At 42.1% G+C, this 27094-nt stretch overlaps 1 protein-coding gene and 1 pseudogene across 1 annotated transcript in view; both read left to right on the top strand.

The window, feature by feature from the left end:
- Positions 1 to 27094, top strand: part of THSD7B (thrombospondin type 1 domain containing 7B) — a 720951-nt gene that overhangs the window by 329382 nt on the left and 364475 nt on the right. The window contains exon 9 of the mRNA XM_006101466.3: positions 10442 to 10557. Within this exon, the coding sequence (XP_006101528.3) occupies positions 10442 to 10557 (116 nt within the window). The remainder of the gene's footprint in view (positions 1 to 10441; positions 10558 to 27094) is intronic.
- LOC102439060 lies at positions 8625 to 9505 on the top strand (annotated as a pseudogene).

Genomic DNA, 27094 nt, shown 5'->3' with positions numbered 1-27094 from the left:
ATAGGGTTGTATTTTATTCTTCTTTAGGTCCCATTGATCTTTTCTGCTGTGAGAACTAAATCTATGCAGCCATTTTGAATATATTAATTCATTCCCTTGTGCATGTTTGCAATCTCATGGACACTGTACTGGGCACATGAAGTTGTAAATAAATAAATAAAAATCAGTAGGAGATTGGACATGGAGAGTAGGATATAGATAAAAAAAAGGCTCAGGAATAATAACGAGTGATAGAGGAAAAAGTGTGATTGAGTGGAAAGCACAGCTGGGGAAGTTGCATCTCTAGACTAAATAAAGAGACATAACTCTTCCTCGATTTATGTGGGTAATCTCGTGGAGAAGAAAACGTGAAGGACCTCTGCAGTATGCAGAGACTAGATAACTGGCCTATCCATAGAGGTTTCCAAGTGGCCATGTTTGAACTAGTCCCCTCTTTGTGGTGAAGACCCCACCCAGCCACAGGAGTGGTGGGCCACCAGGATGGACTGGTGCAAACTAGGCAAGTTAGAGATGTTCCCAAGGAATTTTCAAAATGGGAAAATGAAATCCTCTCTTTTTCTACTCCTGTTGCTCTAACTATATGAATTAAGAGTTTCCATAGCCCTGGTTAGGCCTGATGGAAAAAGTAAGAGGGGAGAATGAAGCTGATGCTCAAAAAGAAGCAGAAATCGAAGCAGAACAAATCCTGGCAGCATTAAGCCCTGGTCCCATCCCCCTTAAGTATACCGCTGCCTTTCCTGGCAACCAAGGCAAATGCATTTGCTCTTCTGCCTAATTCAATCCAATTTGTGTTGCTGCCATGGGCAACTCAGACACCTGATTAATCTCATCTTGGGACGCCAGAATGACAGGCTCTGGGCCTTATCCACACTGCCATGGAAACCACATTCACCGTGTGTAAGGAAAGTCATAGAAGTTCAGTTAAGGGAAATGAACTGCTGATGGCAGATATCGCGCAAACTGGCCAGATGCTGCTGGTGGTGGAGCCTCCGGTGGGCAGCTGGCTGTGTAAGTGAAGATAACTATGCCTTGCAGTGAAGCACAGTCAGGAAGACCTCATCACCGCCCTCCCCCGCCCACCAGTTGTGGTTTCCAAAGTGCTGGGGTTGGATCTTCTCCACTGTAAGGACCCCAGACTTTAGAACAGTGTTGGGCATGTATGAGTGTTCCATAAGCATTTTAAAATTTATGAATTAACTTGACCTATGTGCTTACCAAGGCTTGGATATAAATTAGAGAAAAACGAGAATAGATGATGCTTATTATTTGCCTCAAAAATGTATTTTATCTACCATAATAAATTTTGGCAAAGAGGACTGCCATGAAGAGTAATGAAGAGATCATACATATGGCCTTCTGCTCTTATTAACTCATAAATGTTATTTCTGTTTACCATCCAATGCTACATTGCTCATGATGTTTATTGGAATATCGAATTATGTCAGTTGTGTGTTGAAACTTGCCTGGTATCCTTAGCCTGGTATCCATGGGAGTTATAGCTAAACATGGAAATAATGTTTACATATCACCTACTTGAGGTGACTATCTAATTACTAAGGTTACGGTAAAATCCTAAATGGCTTAAAAAGGTATGAAGAGAACTCCTTTTATCTTGGGAAGGATTGCAGCCTTAATAATGTTATTTTTATGATGTAAATATTCAACTGCTAAAAAAAGGATACATGAAATGTTAGCTTTGTTATACAAATAAAAATAAATAGATACTGGATATAGGAATAAGACTTATGTGATATACAACAATATTCTTTATAGTGATAAGAACCTTTTGCATACTTGAAGTCTGATCTCCTACCTTTGACAAAACTTTGCTTAGTTCTGAATCACAACAGATAATAATTCCCTTGACGGGAATGCAATGTGTTTCTTTCTTAGCAAAGGAGAATTGGAATTGAGACTGACATCTAGCAAATAAATTATCATTACATTGTGAAGGCTATTTGGGCATGAAAAGTCAGATGATATGTTCAAATAGCACTCTAATTCCTTTTCTATCCTCATAATTACTTTGAATGAGACGGTTTTTTTAATTAAAGTCTTGCACATCAACTTACTCAATTTTGAACTCAATGATATTTTTATGCCCCCAAATCACAAGAACATAAGTTCATTGTTTAAAGCATAATCCACAAATTAATATACTTTTCTTTAAAAACTTATGTAAGTGAAACTAAACTATTATTATTATAGTGAATAACCTCTAGTTTTGTTCATTTTACCAATAAGAAAAATGAATTGCACAGATGTTTTCCCTAACACACACACACACCCACAAGCACACACAGATATTACTAATTACTTTTTGCACTGTTAATGAGGCTGGAGACTTAACCTAATTGTAATTCTTACTGTACATCTCCAAACAATCCTGCTAAACATAAGGAGCCTGATTGACTTTAGTAAAGTCAATTAAAATTCTTGAGGTTAATGAGATTAATTGAGCTATAAAAATAATAGCTACTGTCCAGTGAAACACATCATGAGATAGTGAGATTATCAACAGTAGAAAATATCCTTTTCTCTGCCCTTTTAAAAAATAAATATGTTTGTTCTTTTTCAAGTGAAAGCCATTGCAGTGGAGAAAGGTCCCCTGCCATTTGTGAAATCCTTGAAGTGGGGGTGGGGCAAGAGAAAAAGGAAAGGAGAGGAAAATCTCCTAAAAAAACAGTGGCCTTGGCGTAGAATGAAAGAAGCATGCCTCCATGGAATGGATCAGCTAACATAACGTATTTTACCTCTAAGCTCACTGCACTGGGATGCACAGAATTCCTTGCAAGTTCTCGCTTCCCTGGGTTGGTGTTTTGGTTTCCATGCAGTTGTGTAAGTGAGAATGTTACCATTGTATGAGTAATAGAACTGATCATATCAGAAAATGAGAACTAGCTAGGGCACAATGGAAACAGAAGTGAGAGCGTGTTGGTATATTTTTGGGGTTTTGTTTGGTTTGCTTCATGATTCAATGTTGTTTTTTCCAGCTGCAATGTAGAAAAATAATAATAAAGATTAAAAACACACAACTCAAAGCTTTCCAAAGGTCCTGATAAGTCACTCTCTGCCTTTAATGTAAAAACACCTGGCATTTTGTGAGCTATAGGAATATAAAATTCCAGTGAAACATTTAATGTTTAAACAGTGGTCAGGTTTGCCCCCTTAGCTGAGTGAGCTGGAACATCACCCCTGGGGTAGGAGGCCTGCTCTAGAAGATGGAGCACTGTGTGTCTGCATCTTGATTATGGAGGCAAACTGAAAAGTGACAAGTCTTTGTAGCTGCATTTAATACATTTCCTCACAATGCTTATAAGAAAATTTGGCCTACAGGGAGACCAAGAAACAATCATAGAATACTTCAATGCAAGTCCAGGAAAATATATGTGTTCAGTTGGGATGCCTTCATCCTTTTATCAAGAACACAACCAATTATGACAAAAGGCAAGGGCCATAGTTGGTTTGCTAAAAAGTGAATCCATTTCCTTGCATTTTAAGGCTTCAATTTTGTTTTGGAGAAAGCTGGATAGATTTGTCTAATATTCCCAGGGATTTATTTGTCTTCAGGCTCCAAAAGCGTATGATACTATTCAATCACTGACTTCCTGTTACTAATATTTGCAATGCACTAAGATCTGGCATTTTTAAGTTATGACATAAGATGGAGTTCTACGATCAAAGCATTCAAAGTTAGTGTATGTATTTTGTATGCGCATGTGCGCATTTGCACACACACAACAGAACAGCAGCACAAAATATGTCAAAAGTCTTTTTTCAGTCAGTGACAATACAAGAGTACAGAAAATAAAAGCCTGTAGTTTTTAGAAGTGGGCGGAGGGGCACATAAGTTACTAATGGTCAAAGAGAATATTTTTAAAGACTAAGAGGAAATTCATGGAAATTGAAAATGTAATGATCCTTGAAGCAGTAGACATTCCAACAAAGCCCTTAGTTCATGGACTCTATAAAAGCAATATGACCTGAGCATCTTGACCTTTGCCACTGAGGAGATACCATTTCTCTCTTATGGACCTAGTGGAGGAACACAGAGAGAAAGGGGGCCATATTGTGGAGAGTTGACATTAGGCTCAGTGAGTGATTATTGTGAGTGAGGGGAAAACAGTTTAAATAAAGTAGACAATATCAGTACCCTAGAAAGATGAACTCTCACTCGTAACTGAAGTGAGCCACGTCCCTGCAGAGCACGCCACCCTCTCCAGGAAGTCTGCAGCTGGCACTACACATTTCTAAGCTCTGTGGAGTGTGTGGGTGAGTGCGCAGTAGGGTGGTGTGGGCCCTCCTGCCCCACTATGCACACAGGGAGTTGGCTTTACTCAGGTTGTACTATCATTTCCAGCCAAAGACCAGGAGAGGCTAGAGAGGAGTTAGAATTCACAGCAATTCAGTTTAATTTCAGTGTATTTCAGAGTGTGACTAAAGGACTTGGGAATGATTTTAGGTTTTCTTGCTATCTCTACTAAAGTATGACATAAATTTTCCCTACCAGAGTAGCTTGTTTAAATAACACTATATGCTCATAAAGACACTCTAAGGATATTCTTTTTTTTTTCTTTTTGTTGTTAGATTCATTGAATTGAACTATTTGGTAGACAGGCTTTTGTGTGTTAAGCATAATTAATAAAAATGCCACTATAATGAATTGAGTAATTTGTTTTCTGTGAACATATTTTCCATTTTCATCAAAGTAATGATATGCTCCATAGTAGAACTGAAATAATAAATTTAATTTGCTGATGATGGAAAGTAACCAGTCCCCAATGATCTCCTCTGCTTAGTACCCCACATTCCAGATACAACCACTCCTTAATAGTTGTTATAGATTTCTTCCCTCCCTCTCCCTTATTTTGACTGGGCAAGCCTTCACATGGTTCACAAATCTTAACAATATACAAGGAGATATAGAATAATAACAACAGGAAGCCTTCAGACACCCCTGCTCCCCTTCCTTGCCTCCTGCCTGCCACTGGCTATGGCTTTATTAGTTTCTTATCTATCCACTGTGTCTTTATGTCAATATGGGCAGGACCATGTACATATTTTATCTGTTCTCCCTTTCTGAGGTTTAGTTTCTAATGCTGCATGACATGTTTTTCAGATATCCTTTATATATCTCTTAATTTCTTAATTTAAAATGTCCATTCATTGATTCCTCTCATGAAAACAATGAATGCAGCCCATTCACATTAATTCCTCTACCAATTCCCCACATGGTTGACTTTATTTCTTATTCGTTTATGTGTTGATTGGCGCTCTGACCCTCTGCTTTGTTAGATGAAGATATCCAAGCCTCCACTTTCTCCTCTTTCCCTTCCATCTCCAGTCCTTTGCCCACTGTGTCTTATGAGGGCAAGAATATCATGTACTTTCTTTTCCACAGCCAGTTTCCATCTCCCACGTTTTGTCTATGTATTGTTTCTAAAGATTTAAAACTAAGAAGATGTTTTCATTTTTATAACTATGAAAATTCATGAGCTCTAATATTAATCAGACTAGGGGCCCAGTGCACAAATCTGTGCACCTTGAAAGGAACTGTGGGCCACAAGACTGTGGTAGACACAGGGGCGGGTCTCCGCCCATCCTCTGCGCCCCCTCCCAGCTCCTCCTGCTGCAGCCCCCAGTCTCCTGTCTGCTGGCAGCCCCACTCCTGCTGCCACCACACCACAGAGCAATTGGGGCTGGCGCCAGCAGTGGGTGCAAGCGGGGCCAGCACCGGCAGCAGGTGTGAGCACCGGCCGGCACCTCGGCACACAGGAGCAAAGAATTTTTAGTAACCACCAGAGGCTCTCCCTGATAACAGCGACCAGCTCCCTGCCTTGGTCTGGCGCCCCTGCTCACCTGCTCCACCCTCCCACTGGGGCCTATGCCCACCATGTTCCGCGCTCTGCCGCCTGCTGCGACACCCACCATGTTCTGTGCACAACCCCTGGTGGTATCATCGCTTCTCTTACTTTTTCTTAGTGTTTGAAATTTGGACAATCTCTGTGTTTGCATATTTGTAATTTTGTAATTCAGTTGGTGGGCTTTCATCTGAATCTTCAGACTCTCATCAGCTCTTTTTGTTGTTGTTTTTGTTAATCCTCACCTGAGAATATATTTTCCATTGATTTTTTTTTTTTAGAGAGAGTGGAAGGGAGAGAGAGCAGGGGAGAGAGAGAGAGAGAGAGAGAGAGAGAGAGAGAGAGAGAGATGAGAAAGACACATCAATTGGTTGCCATGTGCAGGCCAGGAATCAAACCTGCAACCCAGGTACCTGCCGTTGCCTGGGAATCGAACCCACTACCATTCAGTGCATGGGCCGATCCTCTAACCACTGAGGAACACTGGCCAGGGCTAGCTCTTTGTTTTTTTAATCCATTATTATTTTTGTGAATTTTATCTGCTACATCTTCTGTTCTCTTGTACTGGAAGAACTTTTGATTGTCTGAACTTGCTAGACCTGGTGTTTTATAATTTTTCTCAAGTACGCTGTCCCCAGGTGGCTTTGGCACCTCAGTTTTATCACCTGAAAATGAAGATTATAGTGACTTTTACTTTGTCATTAGGGAGAAATGAAAGAATGTAGGCAAAACACAATGCAGCGCTGGGGATCTAATATCCAAGCTCACACCATCAGGCTTTCTGCATACTGCACCACTGTTTTTGTATTAGAAATTTATGAGGAACAGAATTTAAAGTGCAAACATGTTATGAGGTATTTTTCTGTTTTTTCCTCCTGGCGTATCACTGTTTTAGAAGATAATAAATGTGGTTTTTAGCCCTGTGTTGTCATAAAAAAAAACAGGAAAAAAAAACTTGTTTGCCATATTCTGAGACTTTAGTTCTTCCCAGTGAAATGAATCCATGGACTATTTATATTACTTTTCCTCCCAAGATGAGCATTAAATGAATAATCGACAAAATCATGGAAGTGCTTCTTTTGCGAATGCTAGTCAGTACATATGTTACTTGCAGTCTGTCACATCTTGCTTACTCCACTTCATCAATCTACAGGTTCTAAAGAGACACCTGACTATTGTAAATTGTGTTAATAATCAAATATGTATAGTTCAGTGGAATTCAATGATTTTTCTTTCTCAATTTTTCCATTTATTGCCTTGGACTTTCCTCTTCCCTTTGACTGATATCACTGATTTGATATATTATCCTGAATAAAACACTTCAAAAATATGTGCTCATTCTATCTACACTAATAAAAGAGAAACATGGTAATTGGCGTACGACTGCTACCCTTCCCATTGGCTAATCAGCATATCCTTATGCAAATTAACTGTCAGCCAAGATGGCGTTAACCACAAACAAAGATGGCGGTTAATTTGCATATGGAGCCGCAATGCTGAGAGGCGAAAGGGGAAGGAGGGAAGAAGCCGCCTGCTGTTGACTACATCGAAAACCCAGGTGGCAGCCAAGAGCCAGAGAACCCAGCTGCCTTTGTTCGGAGAAGCCAGGCTGCCTTTGCTGGCTTCTGTGATAGGAGAACCTGGCAGCCTTTGCTGGCCCTGGGCCAGTAATCGCAGAAGCTGGGTGGGGCAGGGAAGAGGTGGATATCTGCCTCTTCCCTGCCCCGCCTGGCTTCTCAGATCCCTGATCACCAGTGATGGGAGAACACCCAGAGGCGGGGCCAGAGGCCGGCTGCAGAGCTGCCTGGGGACACCATCCCGTCCCCCGGGGCGACTCAGCCAGGCCCCAGCAGGATATCCAGAAGGCGACCCAGGCGCCGCTGGGGCATGCAATCCGGTGCATGGGCTGAGGAGACCGAGGGGCCAGGGCTGCGTAGCGTTGGGGAACGAGATCCAGTCCCCGGAGCGACACAGCCAGGCCCCAGCAGGATATCCAGAAGGCGACCCAGGCTCAGGAGCTGCCTCGCTGCTGGGGCACGTGATCCTGGCGACGCAGCCAGGTCCCAGTAGGAGATCCAGAGGGCGACCCAGGCACCGGGGCTGCGTAGCCGCTGAGGCCCGAGATCCGGTGCCTGGGCTGAGGAGACCCAGAAGAAGACCCAGGCGCCGGGGCTGCGTTGCAGCCTGGGCACAAGGTCCGTCCCAGGGGCGATGCAGCCAGGCCCCAGAAGGCGACCCAGGCGCTGGAGCTGCAAAGCTGCTGGGGCACACTATCCGGGCAACGCAGCCAGGCCCCAGCAGGAGACCCAGAAGGTGACCCAGGCGCTGGGGCTGCATCGCCGCTGGGGCACGCGATCCTGGCGACGCAGCCAGGCCCCAGCAGGAGACCCAGAAGCCGCTGGGGCATGCTATCTGGTGCCTGGGCTGAAGAGACCCAGGGGCCCGGGCTGCGTCGCAGCTGGGGCACATGATCAGGTCCCCGGGGGCGATGCAGCCAGGCCCCAGAAGGAGACTCAGGCGCCAGGGCTGCATCGCTGCTGGGGCACGTGATCCAGTGCCTGGCCTGAGGAGACCCAGAAGGAGACCCAGGGGCCTCCCAAGAGGAGAGTCTCCGTGGTCAGATGGCGCGGTGTCGGGAAAGGAATAAAGACCCAAGGTGACTCAGATGCCTGGCCACAGGGTTAGACCAGCCAGCAGGGCCTTTCAGTTGGGACTGGGATGGGGGTGGGGCGAGGGAGGCAAGCCGGACATAGAGAACTACAACTCCCAGGAGGCTTAGCAGCTGGGGCCTGGGTGCCTGGCTGTGAAATTGGATGGGCTGTGTCATTTTGCAAGCCACTTTAAACTAGAGGCTTGCAAGGTTGGAAGTTCTGCACTGGGAGCCAGGGAGAAATGGAGCTGGAGCAGAGAGAGGGGTCCATGGCAGCCATGGGCTTTGAGAAGTTCTCAGGTCACATCCTGGAAAGCGAGCTTGAGACCAAAGTGGAGTTCCTGTCTGGGGGTCTGGACAGCTCCAGCCTCCAGGAGCGAGATGAAGAGGAGGAGGCAGCCCGAGGCCAGCAACAGCGGTGCCAACGGGAACTCAATCACAGGAAGTACCAGGCGCTGGGTCGGCACTGCAGGGAGATCAAGCAGGTGAACAAGCGGGTCCTGAACAGGCTCCATCAGGTACAGAGGATAACACGGAGACTCCAGCAGGAGCGGAGGTTCCTCAAGAAGGTGCTAGACTCCTAAGGTGATGACTACCGGGCCAGCCAGTTCACCATCATACTGGAGGACGAGGGCAGCCAGGGCACAGACGCCCCCACCCCAGGCAACGCTGAGAACGAGCCTCCAGAGAAAGAGGGGCTGTCCCCGCCCAGGAGGACGCCAGCGCCCACAGAAGCCAGCAGCCCGGCCCCTGGCGAGGGGCCCAGCGGGTGGAAGAGGCAGCGAGCGCAGCGAGCGCCACAGGAAGGGCACCAGGCGGGAGTCCCGCTGACTCCGGAGCTGGCCCCCGTGCAGATAAAGGTGGAGGAAGACTTTGGCTTCAAAGCGGTTGAGGCTCTGGACTCAAGTTGGGTTTCTCGGGGGCCAGACAAGCTGCTGCCCTACCCCACCCTAGCCAGCTCCCCCTTTGACTGACCCCCCAATAAACAGACCCCATGCTCTCGGCAAAAAAAAGCTTATAGAGGCATGCTTATAGGATCAAATAGTATAAATATAGATGTAACAGGACAATAAAAAGAGAACCTGGCTATGATGATTACCTGAACGCTGCCTCTGTGTCATTCCTTCTTCGCCGACTCCGTCCACACCTTTGGGAACCCCTGGACCTGCTGGGCAGGACCCCAACATTCCTCTTCTTATAAGGACTTCAGTGAAATGGGCTAAGGGTCCCACTGGAACTGCCTCAATTTAATGTAATCCCCTCTTTAAAGATCTTATCTCCATATACAGGTACATTCTGAGGTTCTGGGGATTAGGATTTTATCATACATTTTGTTGATTACCCAAATCAGCCCTTAACAACCAACATGTTCCAGAAAGTATATTCCTATAGGGTTATTTACCAAACATTCAGAAGTATTTTTAAAAGAGCTAAGCCCCTCACCCACTGTGCAGGCCCCTCCCGGCGAAGAGCGAAGGCCTGGGTTCCGGGCACCGGAGGAAAACTGGTGCCAGCAGCCAGGGGAAGGGGCCCCCAAGGGGCCCCAGATTGCGAGAGGGCACAGGCCGGGCTGAGGGACCCACCCGAGTGCACAAATTTTTGTGCACCGGGCCTCTAGTATATATATATATATATATATATAGTTTGTTTGAATTGATGCTGCTAGGAAGACCCCTCCTTGGTGTCTGTCTTTGGTTAGTTTCAGGGCTTGTGCTTTTCCTGGTCTGGGGGAAAGTAGTGCAGTGTCTGGGACTAGAGAGCTGAGGCCTCCTGCTCTGCCTCTGCCTGAAGAGCCCTGGGGCAGTAGTTCCCCGCCCCGGGGCTGTCTCTCCTGGTCTGTAAAAAAAACAACAGGGTGAAATCCTGCAGTTTTATGTTAAAGCACTGACTTTCCCCAGCAGGCACTGATATGGTCTCTTCACATTGACAGGTGTCCAGATTCCACTCGCCCCGAAACAGTGCGCCCTTGTCTCCTCCCATGCAAAAAAGACTGCACTGTGACTGCCTTCAGCGAGTGGACGCCCTGCCCGAGGCTATGCCAGCCAGGTAGGCGGATGCTGTTTCTTTCTGCTTTATTTCCTAACCACTTGCTTGTGTTCCCCACCACCCAACAGTGAGAGAATGCGGCATGGGAGCACCCTTCCTGGGAACGAGGTTTGTAACATTTGCAAATAAGGTCTGGCATTTCAGATCCATCAGAACTAGGCGGGGCAAACATATTCGGTTGTGATGAGCCGTAATTTCACTGGGGTGCACGGCAGGAGTACTCATCTTCTGCTAACCCTGCATGGCGTTTCGAACCATTCATATGTGGTTCCCATAAGGCATTATCACCATCACAATTTATTCATTGTTCCCGTGTGCATTTGTATTTCTTTATTTTAATGGTTACGCCTTGTCCCCCTGGGTGTACTTATAGGGCTATGGCCCAGAATCCTTCATACCAAGTCCTACTAAACACACAGGAGCACTTTGGTAACATGATCCTCTTTCTTAGAACAGGACTTGCCCCCCATCCTATCTACTAAAGAAGGAATATGCTAATTGACCCTCGCACTGTGGTAAAGATGGCAGCACCCACAGCCAATAAGGAGGCCATATGCTAATTGACTGCCCCGCCCTCAAAGATAGCGGCACCCACAGCCACAAGATGGCAGTGTCCAGTCTCCTTAGCCCTGCTGGGGTGGCAGGCGTGCCTCCCGAAGTCCCCCATCCCCGCAGCCCCCCAGCTGCCCAGGGCCGGCCTGAGGCACAGGTAACCAGGGCTGGCAGAGGCTTTTGCTGCTGGCAGTGGCAGCAGCAGAGGTGTAATGGGGCATCGCCTTCCCCTGATCGCCAGGTCACCTCCCGCCTTTGAGGGCTCCTGGACTGTGAGAGGGGGCAGGCCGGGCTGAGGGAACCCCCCCCCCCCCTTCAGTACATGAATTCTCATACACCAGGCCTCTAGTATTTATCATGGTTCCCTGATGAGCTAGTCCACATGGAGATATAAAGGGTCCTAGCCTCAAAGCTCCATTTAAGCCTAAGACCAGGAGTTAATAATGTAGTTGCTCTTCCTTAGTCTCACACCTTGGCCTTGGTCCTGTAGATCTTACCATTGTCACAGTAAGAAAAGGCACATCCATGAAAAGGGAGGATGGAGAGAATATTCACCTGAGTGCCCAGAGTAAATTGGGGCTCAGCCACACACCCCTGGCCTTCGCTTGATGGTCAGGCCCTCTGAAGCAGGGTATGGCCCTCACTGTTGCCGCACTAACCTCCTGGCGGAAGGAAGAAAGTGTGTCATTCTGCAAAGAGAGAACCCATCACAGAGGCTGAGAGCATTAACACCTTTCTGTGCAGAATCCCAGCTCAATGAATCTGGGATCAACCAAATGTACTTTGACTCTCACACATCTTCCTGGGAGTGACATGATGATGTGACCAACCTCACAGTGACTGGCCAAAGGGTGGTGGCTGCTATTGAAGATCATCATCGTCAGTGTTTCAGGTAGCAGTGGCGGGGCACCTGCGCCAAGTTTTAGAACTGCCATTTCCTCTTCTTAATGACTCTTTGTCAAAGCAGCAATGAAGTAGCATCCAGGAGCTTTGCTTATGGATAGAATCAGAAAGAGACATATTGAATATAAAAGAGCTTTGAAAGTACAGTCAAATATTTAGCTAATCTTTCAAAGGGGGAAAACAACAATCTCTTCTAGAGATTCTCCAAAACGTACTTTTCTGAATGAAGTTCTGCCGTGAGTGGACTGAATGAGCAGGGCTGGTCCAGAGAAGACAGGGGGATGCCATTTCCAGACAGAGTGGGACAGAAGAATAATCTATTTATGGAACCATTGGGAAGGCAGCATCGACGAAACTGGCTTTTTGAATTTTAATAGTAACGAACCCGAAAAATATACCAACTCTTAAAGATAAATTTTTGGAACATTTACGAAGATAAAATAATCTGTGATAATGGAATTGTATTGGGTTCTGCTATTTCTTTTAGTTTCTTCCCCATGGAAGATAAGTATAATTCCTTTGCTAAATGGTTATAAGAAGGGAAATAACTGAATTAAAAAGGGTGCCCACTGGCAGCCAGATATTGATGGGGGAGCAGTCAAGGCCTGCTGACCCTCAGGAGGTATATTAGTTTTGCTGAGCCGGTACACCCTCGTGGCCACAGATTATTTCAGCTACTGCTATTGCACCTATTCTACATTCAAGAAAAATCTCTCTGTTGCCCGGGGCGGGGATGGGGGGGTTGTCTTCTCCTAGCACTGGCTAAGGATGGAGACATTATAGGGCATGTGAAATGATTGCTTTTCAAGCAATATTAAATTTTACTCCAATTTCCAGAAAGTCACTTAATTATTTAAATGTTGGCATCGAAATAAAAATAGTTCTAAACCTCTGTGGTCTCTTTTTGCCTCCACTTTTTTCAAGCCTAGATAATTCTTTTCACAGCCTGGCAGCCACGGGACTTGAAGGAGCAAAGATTCAATTTTCAGATTTCTTCTGGCTTTCCACTTCAATTCTATTTACCCTCCTGTTAGTTCACACCTTGGGAGTAGTAGAGGGATAGGCAAAAGTAGATTTACAGTTGTGGGTATGTGAAACAAAGTTTATTCTTGTATTATTATTTATTCTTGTATTACATATTTTTCCATATGAACAATTGTAAACCTACTTTTTCCCACCCCTGTATGGGTCATTCAGAATTTCAAATAAGTCGAAAACCTCCTCATCTGTACTTGAGAATTTCTTCTACTCAAAGGCAAACTGTCGCCACCCTTTCTCTTTACCTACTCCTTTCAAGCACCCACGATCCTGTCTTTCTCCGCACAGACTCGTCTGTACTTTTGTCTGCTTGGGAAGTGGAGGATAAAGTACTAATTACTCCCAAATAATGAGGAGTCTACACTGTGTGAGAGATCAAGATTTGGGGCCCAAAACATGTCCTCAAAATAATGTTGGAGAGAATGTAATAATCTAATAACATTCCTTCAGAAAGTGACTTAACCTAAGTCTCAGTTTTCAACTCTGTACATTTTGGGTGTTACCTATTCTCAGTATTCTTTGAAAAATGAAATAAGATGTGCATCTCACATATATACCCTAAGCACAAGTCTCATTATACAAAGTATAGGTGCCTTTGATTTTACAAGCTCCACTGGGGGTGACAGACCTCCTTTAGTCTATAATTTAAAAGCCATAGGTCACAGATCACCACAAAGTCCTAGTACTCTACTAGTAAATATTCCCAAAAACTTAATAGGAAGAATTATAAACACTTGGATTTGTAAAGGTTACATTTCTCAATCATACTCCTACTAAACTGAGGAGTTCTGCTAATAAAATTCATAAAGGACACTTTTCTTAATTTATAGGGAAAAAAGAGATAGATATAATTATCTTAATTTCTTTTAAAATTTTCCTCCTATGTGGGTTTTTCTTCTTCTGCCTGTCTCTACTAAAACCCAGTGGGAAGTGGTTTTGATTTGGCAATAAAATAAAAATAAATGGAACATTATTTTTAAAGTCCCATGACCACATTCAGGGAGACCACTGATAAGAACTGCTGCTCAGAGCTGGAACTCTTAGTTGGCGTACCTACACTTCTTCACAGCATATGTTAGTGCAAATAGTAGCTGATAGGGAAGCATTCTCAGTCCACACACGTCCTCCTCTCCACTGCATCCTCTTCATTCTGGGCCAGAGGTTCATGTACATTTGCAGAGACCTGGAGTTCACAGTATCACCAGCTGGGATTTTATTTTACCTCCTGCAATGGCCCCAGGAGGTAGGTCTCATTGTATATGACTAACAGGTGAGGAACAGCCAGCTCAAAAAGATGAAATCACTGATCCAAGATCACCAAACATGTCAGAGGCGAAGCCACGGTTGGGATCCAGATTTCTGTGACTGCAGGGCCTGCCTGTATTCATCCCACAACAAGTTATTTCTCATATTCCTAAGCACAGCTCATCTGGTTTGTTTATTACCAATAGGAGAACCTGAAGCCTGGTACAGCTAGGGAATATAGTCAATATATTGTAATAACTTTGGATGGGGGCAGATGGCTACTAGGATTATTGCAGTGTTCATTTTGTAAGGTATATGAATGTGGAATCACTGTCGTGTACATCCGAAATGCATAAAATATTGTATGTGAACAATAATTTAAAAATAAGTAAATTAATTTTATAAAGAAGATTTGTTACAGTCATGGCACACATTGCTTTCATGTGCGCTATCTCATTCACTGTCAGAACAGTTTGATGACAAAGGAACAGCTGTTCCATGAGTCCTGCTCTGTAAATGACGATCTTCAAGGAAAGCACCCCTGGTCACCTGACCCAATAGAAGCAAAGATACCCGGTTTAAATTAAACGTGCTACATTGCCTTGCCTAGTGAGCCTATACAGTACTACACATAACAAAGCTGGACAAGTTCAAATCTTATCTGTAATAAGCTATAGTAACTTAATATCATTGTCTTGGCTTCATCTCACTGCCTCTTTCTACCAAATTAGTAATACCTGTAGCATTGACATTCATTATTCTATTGAATTCTTTCCTCAACCCTATATGAAAAGAGTGATCACAACCCCATGTTACATATGAGGATACAGAGACTTAGAAATAGGGCTCAAGATTGCAAAACTGATAAATGGCAAACCATAAGGAATCCTAGTCTCTTGACCACTCATGTAGGAGTTAACATTTGCTGAACAATCCCTGTGTTCCAGGCACTTTGCTAGGTTAGGTACTATATATGCATAGAGTGGTGACTGAAAAACACATCCAGACATTATGGAGATCACAGTCTAGTGGAGGAAGATAGAGCGATTGAACACATTACCCAAACGAATATGCGGTTACAAAGTGTGGTATGTGCTTTGCAGAAATCCATGGTGCTATGGGGGAAGGTAGTAAGGAAAATCAGATGACCCTCCATCTAGAATATCTTTCTCTCTGTCTCTACTGTTTGCCCATTCTACCAGATGTAAACATTTTCCTTCTCTACTCAATTTGTCCTGCTCCTGCTGCTGGACGTAACTAGTCCTCATTCTTGAGTCCCCAAATGAATGGCTTGCATTTTAGCGCTTGGTTTCTTCTCTGATTGTATTTTGCTTCTTCTCTGAAGGATGGTAAAATCCTTGGGGCCTGGAGCCTTTTCAGTTTTCATTCCCAAAGTGCCTCGTAATAAACTTATTACAGAATAGAATTCAGTAAACCCGTGTCAAATAAATGGATGCCAGTTAAAACCTGCATCCTTTTTTAAAAATTATTTCTTTATTGATTAAGGTATTACATATGTGTTCTTATCCCCCATTGCCCCCCCACCCCCCACTCATGCCCTCACCCCCCTGGTGTCTCTGTCCATTGGTTGGGCTTATATGCATGCATACAAGTCCTTTGGTTGATCTCTCCTCCTTACCCCCACCCTCTCCTACCTTCCCTCTGAGGTTTGACGGTCTGATCGATGCTTCTCTGTCTCTGGACATAAACTGAGGAACAAAACCTGCATCCTTAAGCAAACCTAACAAACTTCTGAAAAAAAAGGTGATCTGCCTTCCCAACTAAATTTCTTTTTTAAATGATTTGTGTGGCTTACTACAAGAACACACATGATGATGCCGGAGATAGCATATGTGCACTTAGAATCAGGTTTGTTCTGGTTACCTGGCAAATGTGGTTAAAAGGAAAACATGTACTACCATTTTATTTATTTATTTGATCATTCATTCATTCATTCATTTGTTTATTATTTTTAGTGAAGTCAGTTTATCATTATTTCTAATGAAATCTTATGAGTATCTCATGGGAAGCAAAGGCTATTCGATTGCTAATTCCTAAAGGGCATTTCCTATTGTAACTTCCATTTCAACAGAGGACTCCAATAGAGGTGATAGGTCTACAGAAGATAAAGTAGGGTTTCTCTGTTTGTTTTCCTAATGAAACACAGGGTATAATGTTAAAATGCAAAATTATGGTCATGTGCAGGCTTTTGTGGCCTAGGTTGACCCAAGTGTAAAACTTAGGATAATTTGATCAAGTTTCTGAAGTGCCCATGGACTTCCAACTCAGAATTACTGAGATGTTTGCTAAAACTCTAAGAGATTCTGATTTAGAAGTTGGTACTGAGACCTCAAAATAGACATTTAAACAAACTACCTTAGTAATTCTAAGACATATTAAAGCTTGAGAATTACTGAACTATAGAAACACTTAATTTAACCTTGGGCCACTGGATTCTTTGAGAAATGTGTAACTTGCATCTGCTATATTTTTCTGATTGAATCTATTTCAGTTTTCAAGGATCCAATCCCTCTAGCTCCATTAGGCAGGAAGGGGCTTGTTGGGAAGTTATAACAGCAGTTCTTATAGATGTCCAAAAAGAAGAAAAGATTATCACGAAGGTGGTATGGGGACTAGAAATGCAAAAGGGACTGAGGCTCCTCTTTTCAACTCTCAGAGCTGGCTGATCCCTCCTCCGGCCCCCTCTGCTCCTCTGTACACACCTGTGACCCTCTCCCTTCTAACGGGCTTGCTCTGAGTCTCTGTGCTCATAACTAGCAGACACAGAGCTCAGAATCACTGGCCCAGACCCGGCTCTACAATACTAAATCAAGCACAGAACACTGACACAAACTTCCCTTGGGTCTCTTTATTCAACTTACAAGCAAAAGAGTCTGATGGCCCAGTTTGTTCCAGTCCCTCAATCACCCAGCTGCCTGCAGATCAGCTCCCTTGTCATCAGGAACCGTCTAGAAGGGAAAGGGACAGTGTGTAGAAAGGCAGCAGGAACTGAGTATGGGAGCGCTCTGCTCAGTTAGGGCGAGTGGTTGTTCATCACAGAGACTGATCTCTCCATAACATCCCAGCTCAGCGCTTTGGCTGAGAATGCAGGGTATGACTAATTTCCTCCCTTATGTGTCCACCAGTGCTGACCTCTAAGCAGAGGAGGGACAAAGCCCACCTCCTTATTTTTAACGCAAAAGCCACTTTGAGCTTCAGATTGAGAGGAGAGCCATTGTAAATAAGGTAGAAATACAGAGAAGGAAAATGAAGCTCCAGGGAATATAAATGCAGTAGGATAACATTTTCTGGTAGAACAGAAACTTGGAGGAGAGAGAAAGGACTCTCTCCTTGAGCATGATCTGGGCCAGATATTTTACTTTAAACAAACAAAACATGCAGTCTGTGTGTACTTGAATTCTTATTACAGTGCCTAGGCTATCATGCCTAGGGATTCGCGATCATAAACAGTGTTGTCCTGATTGTCTGATAAAATAAACTAACATCTCAAACAAAATCAAATAAACAAAAAAGCAAACAGAATAAACAAATGCTGATTTAATGCATGAAGTTCTGTCCTTTACACCTGAAATCCACGGTTATGTCTTCTTAGTTTGCATCTAATAGTTTCTCTAAAGCACCATTAATCTTCTTTATTCAGCAGTCAAGCTACATTACCATAAATAAATCCTAAGGCTCACATGGGTATTTATAATGATTTATTGTTAGCCTTAGTGGCAAAAAAAATCTGTTTCTTTGGATGTGAAGGCTCTTTCTTTTCAAATGTTTTTACTTCTGGCTGGTTTCTTTCTCATATCTGGAGAATTCTCTGCAGACAATACAGTATAACACAATATAATCCTTATTTGATTATAGAGTTAAATGAATTGCCTTTCAGAAACCAAGGTACCCATTCTAATTAGAAGTTTATTTTTAGACTTTCAATGTACTTCCTATGAAGAACTAGAATAAATTAGTTTAGATTTAACAGGGTGTTAATTTATTAAATAATTTTCTACAATTAAAAAGAATACATTATGTTTCACTTCCTTGACTTTAGTTGCATTTTAATATGATTCTCAATTAGATGTGATTTCAGGAGGTTTTTGACTGACTGGATTAGCTAGTATGATGGTAGATTTTTAAACTATTTAATTTGCATTACTATAACAAAGCATAGAATGCCTAGAGTGAGAGGTAGAGTTAAATGTTGGGATCTTAATATGTCAATTTGGAACTTAAGGTTGTATAAGAACATCAAATAGTTTATGTAACAAATCAAGAAGGAAGTAAATTCAAGCTCAAAATTAAGTAGATTCCTCAAGTTTAACAAACAACTTTTAAGTGTTTCCTAAAAGGTATCACTGCATCTTCTGCTAATCTCTTGAAGTTCCTTCAAAATTGAGTTGCTACATGGAGATGGTTCAGATAGAATATGTACTAAATGACAAGTTTACAGTGATAGGGAATAAAATATTCCAAAATCAATATGCTAGGAATGATAGATTCTCTGCCATTTGAGATTTTCCCCATTATACTATTATTACTATTATTTAATTTTCCTGATACTTAAAATACATGTGTTTGTTTGTTTTTTAATTTAGAGGCCTTGTGAATGATAACCAAAGTAGGAGTATAGAGTACATGAATGCAATGACAAGTCCTGTGGGTAGTTCTGTTCATTTCTTTTTTTAAAAAAATATATTTTATTAATATTTTACAGAGAGGAAGGGAGAGGAATAGAGAGTTAGAAACATTGATGAGAGAGAAACATCGATCAGTTGCCTCTTGCACTCCTCCTACTGGGGATGTGCCTGCAACCAAGGTACATGCCCTTGACTGGAATTGAACCTGGGACCTTTCAGTCTGCAGGCCGACGTTCTATCCACTGAGCCAAACGGGTTAGGGCAGTTCTGTTCATTTCTTACTTGACCCAGCAATATTCTCTCCCATTGCTGAATGACCACAGCACTTTTTGAACTGAGCTTTGATTATATTCAATAAAGCACTTATTTTCTGTTTTAAGCTTCTCACTAATTTGTTCATGTGTGGTGGAAGGAGCTTGACCTATAGAATCTAACATATCTATAATGGACTCCTGGTGTCTTTATTTAGTTAACCTCTCTGAGACTGTATATATTCATCGTTAGCATAGCTCTAACATGTAGCATTCATGAGAAAACTTACTCCCTAGGGCTTACTTATCCTACATGTAGAGGCTAGCTCAGCATGTGCTAAGTCCCTCCTTGTCTTCCATTCCGTATTTCATCTCCCCTGAGTAAGTTATAGGATGCATGAGTACTCAAGGTCAAGCCATAAAATTATTATTTTAATAAAGAAAAGATACTTAGAAGTAAGGGTGTGTGACCAACAAGCTCATACATTGTCTTGGATATTGAGGAAGTCTAACTTTTCCACTCACCTATTCCTCCCATTCTGACTCAGAAACAATTGAGTCAGAGCAGAGGGAGATCAAAATAGCAGCTGATTCTCAACCCCAGAATTAGGCTTAACCACCTGGCCACAGTCCATGTTGTATACCTACACACTTGATTGGGGATGAGTGAGAAAAGATCAGAGAATGTGCATCCTCTGAGCAGATGGAGCCCAAAGAAAGAAAAGGAGAGGGAAGGAGGAGCCACATATGCTCACTTCCTCCTCCCAAAGTCATGAGTTAGATGCCACTCCTTCTTCCCAAAGGAGAAACAGGTGAGGGAGGTTGTGAGTCCTGAGACAAGGAGGCTATAAAAGTGGGTCACCTCCACATGCAGGGATAATCAGGAGGCTTCAGCCTCACAGTCTGTTGCTTTGCAACTTTGTGAACTGACGTCCTACCTTGTGCTGCTTTCTTTACCTTTCTGTAGCCACGGCCTCCTTTCTGACCATTTTGTTCAGCCTTTCACTTGCTGCCCCTTCTCCCTAAAATGCTCTTCTCCTAGCCCTTGGCATAGGTGCCTTTAGAGCAACACTTCATTCTCAGTTCAAAAGTCATGACTCAGAGTTTTTCTTTGGTAACTTTACTAGGGACCCCCCCCTTCTTCCCTCTCTCTACCTTGCTCATCACCCTGTCATTTTCCTCAGGGCAGCTAGTAGTCCCTAAGTAGTCTCCGTGTGCTGTGCCTGCTTACACACACTGAATAGTGCCTGCCATCCTGTACGTGCCTAACCATCTATTGAATGAATGATAAGAGATGAATGTATCATTAACTTAACAAATCCTTTCTTTAGGGCTTATTACTAGTATATACCAAGTTCTATGTCAACTGCTAATAACATTAAGATGAGTAACACAAGGTTAGTTAAATCATAGGACTTTTGAACAGGGGAATCAAGTAGGCAAACATTTTTTTTCTATAAGGAATGAGCACAGGGTATTTGCAGCCAAAGAGTAGGGGCTTAAATTCTAGCTAAGTGGCCAGAGGAGGTAAGATTTGATATATCAGGAGTTTCCAAGTAAACATGGGGTAGAACTTCTTATAGGTGGTAGAGGGCATGTGTGTGCAGGAATCGACTGTATGAGAGTACATTTTAATTAAATGAATTGCAGGCAGGAAGCTTGTGACACTTGGGATGCGTAATGCATTATGAGGGAGTGATGAGAATAGAGTTAGAAAAATATGCAGGAGCCAGCTTATGAAAATAGCTATGCTATTCTAAGAAGATTGGACATTACATGGAATTCTGATAGACCATTTAAATTTTAAGCATGGGTGTGATAATATCAGATATGTGTTTTAGAAAAATAGTACAGGAAATAATGACATTAGACAGTATTAGGAGCAAGGAAAATTAGGAGGTCATTCAATTATCCAGACAAGTAATGAGGAGAATCTGTTTTCTTGAATAAAAGAAATGTGCATCATTGGTGAGCGTATAAATTACTACAACTCCACATTGTTTAATAGACCGTCTTCACCCTGACCGGTTTGGTTGAGTGGATGGAGCATTGGCCTGTGGACTGAAAGGTCCCAGGTTCGATTCCGGTCAAGGGCATGTACCTTGGTTGTGGGCACATCCACAGTGGGAGGTGTGCAGGAGGCAGCTGATCGATGCTTCTCTCTCATTGATGTTTCTAACTCTCTATCCCTCTCCCTTCCTCTCTGTAAAAAATCAATAAAACATATAAAAAATAGACCATCTTCATGACCTGGTGTGCACTGGGCTCTTTGCCCATCCCATGGAGTTCATGGTTTGTAGTTTCCGGGGGTGGGGTCAGGGATAAAGCTCCAACCAACTGAGCAACTTGGCCAGGGCAATCCAGCCAAACTTGTCTCCTTTTTTCTTTCTGGAATTTGACTCTGGGCCTTTGTACATACTATTAGCTCTGCCTAGACTTCTCTTCCCCTAGATATTATATAGATGACCTGCCAACCTCCTTCATGTTCTTGCTCAAATATTCCCTTCTCATTGAGGCTTTTGAAGTTTAAAATTACAACTCCCTCCCTCCCCCACCACACACACACACACACACACACACACACTCCCTAACTTTCATCCACATTATTTTTGCAGGACACTTAATTGCCAAATAAACACTAAATACTTAAAATGTATTTGTTTTTTATTTTTTAAAATATGTGTTTATTGATTTGAGAGAGAGAGAGAGGAAGGAAGAATGAGAGAGAAACAACTATTGGCTGCCTCCTGCATGCCCCCTGCTAGGGATCAGCCTGCAATCTGGGCAGGAACTAGTGACCTCTCAATGCATGGGATGACCCTCAACTAACTGAGCCACATGGGCCAGGGCTAAAATTTATTTTTTAATTTTCTTTATCCTTTCATTAGAATGGAAAGCTCATGAGGACAGGGCTAATGTTTGTTTGTTTTTCTGTTCTTGTGCCATATTCTCAATTTCTAGAACAGTATCTCCTCCTTAGAGGATTTCATTATTCTTTTTCCCTGAACAATGCAGAATACCTTATAAACAGTTATGTCTTGGGTTTTGTCTTCCAAGTAGTGCAGTGGGAATTTTAGCTCCACACATATATTAATTAATAGAGGCATCTGTTTAGGAAATCTCTGGGTGACTTTTTTTCTGTTAGTTCTAAAGTGAAATCCAAGACAGACAGCACTCCCACTTTTTCTCTAGTTTAGAGCAGACTTTTTTATAGTCCACACACTAAAGACTTGCGAGCGCGCGCGCGCGCGTGTGTGTGTGTGTGTGTGTGTGTGTGTGTAAGGGTCTCACTGACCAAACCTTGCCCTATGCTCTGGTTTCAGGCTTTGTTTCTTATTTCCTAATTTATCATATCTGTTAAAAGTCCAGGTCTCACCACCAGCAATAGAGAGAAATTTTCCAATGGCCAATGATCCAAAATTCCCCCTTAATTTTCTACCTTTTTTTTGCCATGCGTTTAAAAAAATATTTTGAAAGCATTTCAAAGAGAATTGTAAAGGAAACAAAAAGGAAAGGAAGAGAAACCTATAGGACATTTCAACCAATTATAACCCATTTGATAATTGAGATACAAATTGTAACCCAATGGCAGATGGATAATTGAAGTATTTTAGGATAATTGGTATTCATATTTCAAGGTATGATAGTGCTCCTATGGTTATGTTTTAAATAAGCCCTTATCTTTTATAATTCTATCCTGAAATAGTTACAGATAAAATGATGTGATAGCTAAATGTTCTTTGAAATAATTCAGTTGTGTGTGAGTGAGCAGGGGCATAGAGGAAACAAGCTTGCCATGTAATTATTGATGATAATGAGTGGATACATTGAGTTCATTTGATATGTTTGAAAATTTGTGAAGTTAAAAATATAAACATAAAATGAATTAAAACCAAATTTCTCCAGCATCCGAGTTTCCATGTGCTTCTTCAGACATGTACTCTGCCTCTTGGGTAGAAACTAATGTCTCCAAATTTTCATTCAAGAAAAAAGAACTGTAGGAGGTTATATGATCATCTAATTATGGATTCTTTTCATTTATTCAAAAATAATTTACTATTGACTACTAGGTTTTACGAACTATAATAAGTCCTATAGATGCTTACTGCTTGGAGGCAGAGAGACGAAGGGATTCAACCTAGGAGTGCAAACTAGATCTCTGTAGAGACATGAAGGTATGAAAAGAGGGTGGGTTGGAAAGACTTCTTGAAAGACTTGGCCCTCTGTTCAGTCTCCAAGGAAGCATACAGGTTATCTAGATGCAGAGGAAGAGAAAATACACTAAACCAATCCCCCACACTAACCTGTATACCAACTAACCATTTTACATACTTACCAGACACCAAACCCTGAACTACTTTATATTGCTCTCTGTGTGTGTGTGTGTGTGTGTGTGTGTGTATTCTATTTTTTCAAAGCCCCAATTAATTATTTCTCTTTGAGGCACCAGAAGATAAGTAATTTTTCCAAGTTCACAGAATCACTCATGTTAAAAAGTCATATTATTTTATCAACACTAAGTCATAAGAGGACTTTAAAAGCCAATCAATTTATGTTAATACTGCAAAACAGTGGAGGCAGCAAGACAAACAGTAACACATGCTATGTGCATAAAATGGATAATTAAGTGTCTTTGTCAACACTGATAAAATTTGTAGTTAAAAATGAAAAGGTTTATTTTAATTGGCTTGCTTGCACAGTTATTTTTCTTTAACTTGTCTTACCACTATTCCCCCAATAAAAAATTTAGTATCACAAGTGCTATTAATGTCTGAGTGGTTCCCTACAGCTAACATTCAGGTGAACCAGTTTTTATAGGTGGACACATCCTGGAAAGGGCATTACAAACAGTTTCCGAAATCAGGATTTATGTGGTTGAGCCATGATGCGTGGTGGAGCATTTAGAATATGGCCATCTCCATAAAGCAAATAGCTGGCAACGTCCTGTAAGAACAGAGACGCTGAGGATCTGAAGTTGCTAGCTGTGCGTTTCTGGATTGTGTCCTCCCTGCTATGACATACAATCTTGACCTAGAAGCCCTTCTGTCCTCTAGCTGTCAGCTCTGTGCTAGGCATGAATCGCATCCTTTAATGCCAATGAGGATATAAAGCATTAATACATAACAGCCACATGGATTATTTAAAAGGATTTTCCTAATATATAGTTCAGTATCCGTGCCTAACAATGATGGTAACATCTTGAGCTTGTATCCTAGGTGACATCTGTGCCCTCAGAAACCTGCTTTTATACAGTGCAATATGGTGTTGCCGTGTGTTTCAGTATCAATGATGATGGAGTGCAGCACATTAGGGAGCCTTGTAGCCGGCAGCCACTAGACGTTTCATCTGCTAAAACGAAAAGGGGCCAGGATGGGGGAAAACAAATGCCTGTTATTTCACACACATTGGCAAGAAGCAAAGACAAGTACAACTTGTCATTATAAATTGTGTTGTTAACCCTGGTCGTTTATAGTACACATTTCCAATTATGCCCATTATGATGTACTTAGCTAGAGGGCAGTTTGCATTTTTTAAAAGTGTTGAGAGCAGTAATGATTTAGCTCGTGCTCATTTGTTTTCTATTGCTTGGTTAGCCATGCTGCATTGTCTTTTTCTTGTTTTACATATTGGATGAATAAGAGATGTTAGCTTTAAATGTGCTAAATCAGTGGTTCATTGCCCTGGAAATTGTTAAAACACACCAATGCTTGGGCTTTACTCACCAGAGATACTGATTTAAATGGCTTAGGTTTGGGGGGGGGTACATTATGAGTCTTTAAAAGCCTCCCTTGATATTCTGATATGCAACTAGGGTTAAGTTCCTCATGGGTCCGGGAGACCTCAAGCTTACTTACCTATGTGTGACTTCACTTGTGATATTTGAGAGAGAAAGGGCCAGAGTCAAGACTGTCACTATTTGATAAGGTTAGCTCTTCAAACTGGAGGTGTTTTCAGAGCAGCAGTGGTTGAGGACAGGAAGTAGAGGATATTAGAGATAGTCTCTAGAAACTAGAACTATTGCCTACAATCAGGAAGTGGGTGGTGCCTACCATAGAAAGAAACTGTTTATTTGCCTGGACTGCGATCCTAGATGGTTTATGCAGATATAAGCATGAGTTATTCCTTCTCAAATCTATGGCAAGGGCTTGCCTGTAAAGAACTTTAAGTTAAGTGGTTAGTTATGTATGTATTACCTTTTCAAGATGATTTAAATCCCACTTAATTAGGCATTCCTAACAGCTGTCCTGTGTGTTGGCTCAACAGAATTACCCACTGAGGACAAGCAAGAAAATTGAAACGCTGAAAGGTTAAGTGCACCGCCCAAGGTCACATAGCAATTCTGTAATGAGCTGGTATTAGAAGTAAGTGCCCTGAAGGTCTTGTCTGGTGCCAGAGCCATTGAATTTGGCTTCTGTTGCAAAGTGAATGGTGATTATGAAAATTTAAGAATATAGCATATATTTTTTTCAGGCAACATTTCAGAATGAAGGAAGTATATGGATATCCTGGAGCCTATTTTGAACATTCCTGGAAGTTTAGCAGAAAAGTTTTGCAGTGCTATTTAATTCCATATGTATATAGATAGAATTTTGAGGTACTTAGATATCTAGGCTGGGCAGGAATTCTGGTGGAGAAGGCTGCTCTAATGTGTCTACTCTATATTTAGAACATCCAGAAAAATAGGAAGGGAGTCTATGAAAACTTCCCACTCATAGTTCTTCTACGGCATTGTTTTTCACCCCTGAGAGAGCATACTGGGTTGTGATGGCCTTTGGATAATAAATACAAAGTTTATGTCATCATTTCTGAATGCTTATAAAACTATAGAGAACTACATTATTATCCATCCACCAAGTTTCACTTCTGCTTCACTGGGAGATTTAATAATGCATGTATGTGCCTTTCCTTATAACATGCAGCACCTGGGTGAATCTCTACACCTGCTAAATATTTATCAACAGGGACAACCCTGAATGTGGTAAGTGCTTACCTCTGAGAACTCAGGGTCACAGTCTCTGTTTTCCCAAATTTTAGTGGGAGATAGTTGGGGTAATGATGAGCCTAGTTTGTACCTTTTTTTTTATAAAGAAATTCAACTCAATATCAATGATAGTTGTGAATAAACTAGAAAGGGGTATTCTTTTGTGTATAATTGGTAGGTAGAGAGAATGTACTTTTTAGTGGATTTGATGTTGAAGAAACATGGGCTACCTAACATCATACTGAGATCTCTGTCTATGGAATTGGCTTAGAAACAGACTTCTTAATGACCAATTGAAATTTTTTGCCAAGTGAAAGTTGTTTACTCTTCACATTCATGCTCTATTTTGAGAAAACACCAGTTCTCTTTAGTTACTGAGTAACTAAAAGCTATGGTAAGGGCTTGCATATAAAGAATTTTGTGATGTTTCTATCACGAAAACATATAGGAGCTCCAGTCAATTGTTTTGAGGTAAGCCCTATACTTTCTTTCCCTTTAATTTTTGATTTAATGATTTATGAGCTAATGTGCTTGGGGCACACAACAGTCTTCTTCAGATGCTTGAACTTCTATCTCAAACAGAACTCTGGCAAGACATAAAAGTCCAGTAACCACAGTGAATAGATAATTTTAAGAATAGCAGTGCAGTCTACATTTTCTGCACATTTGAAATGTAACTCAATGCCACAATGAAAAACAAAATGTGAATGTTTCTTAGATTCTCATGGGGTGGTGAGGATTCATGTAATCTTCCATACAAACTAAGGCACTTCTGAAAGTGAGTGAATGAGCTATTAATATTTAAGCCAGCATAACAGGCATCAATTAGGACTTCCCTAAGCAAACAGGATGTTTGATCACCATAACCAATGCTATGAGAAGATGGTTGGTAACAATTGCCTGACAATTGTAGTTTAATT

This window comes from Myotis lucifugus, unplaced genomic scaffold, assembly GCF_000147115.1.
Source record: "Myotis lucifugus unplaced genomic scaffold, Myoluc2.0 scaffold_364, whole genome shotgun sequence".
Lineage (NCBI taxonomy): Eukaryota > Metazoa > Chordata > Mammalia > Chiroptera > Vespertilionidae > Myotis > Myotis lucifugus.
This window is presented reverse-complemented; position numbering and strand designations above follow the sequence as displayed.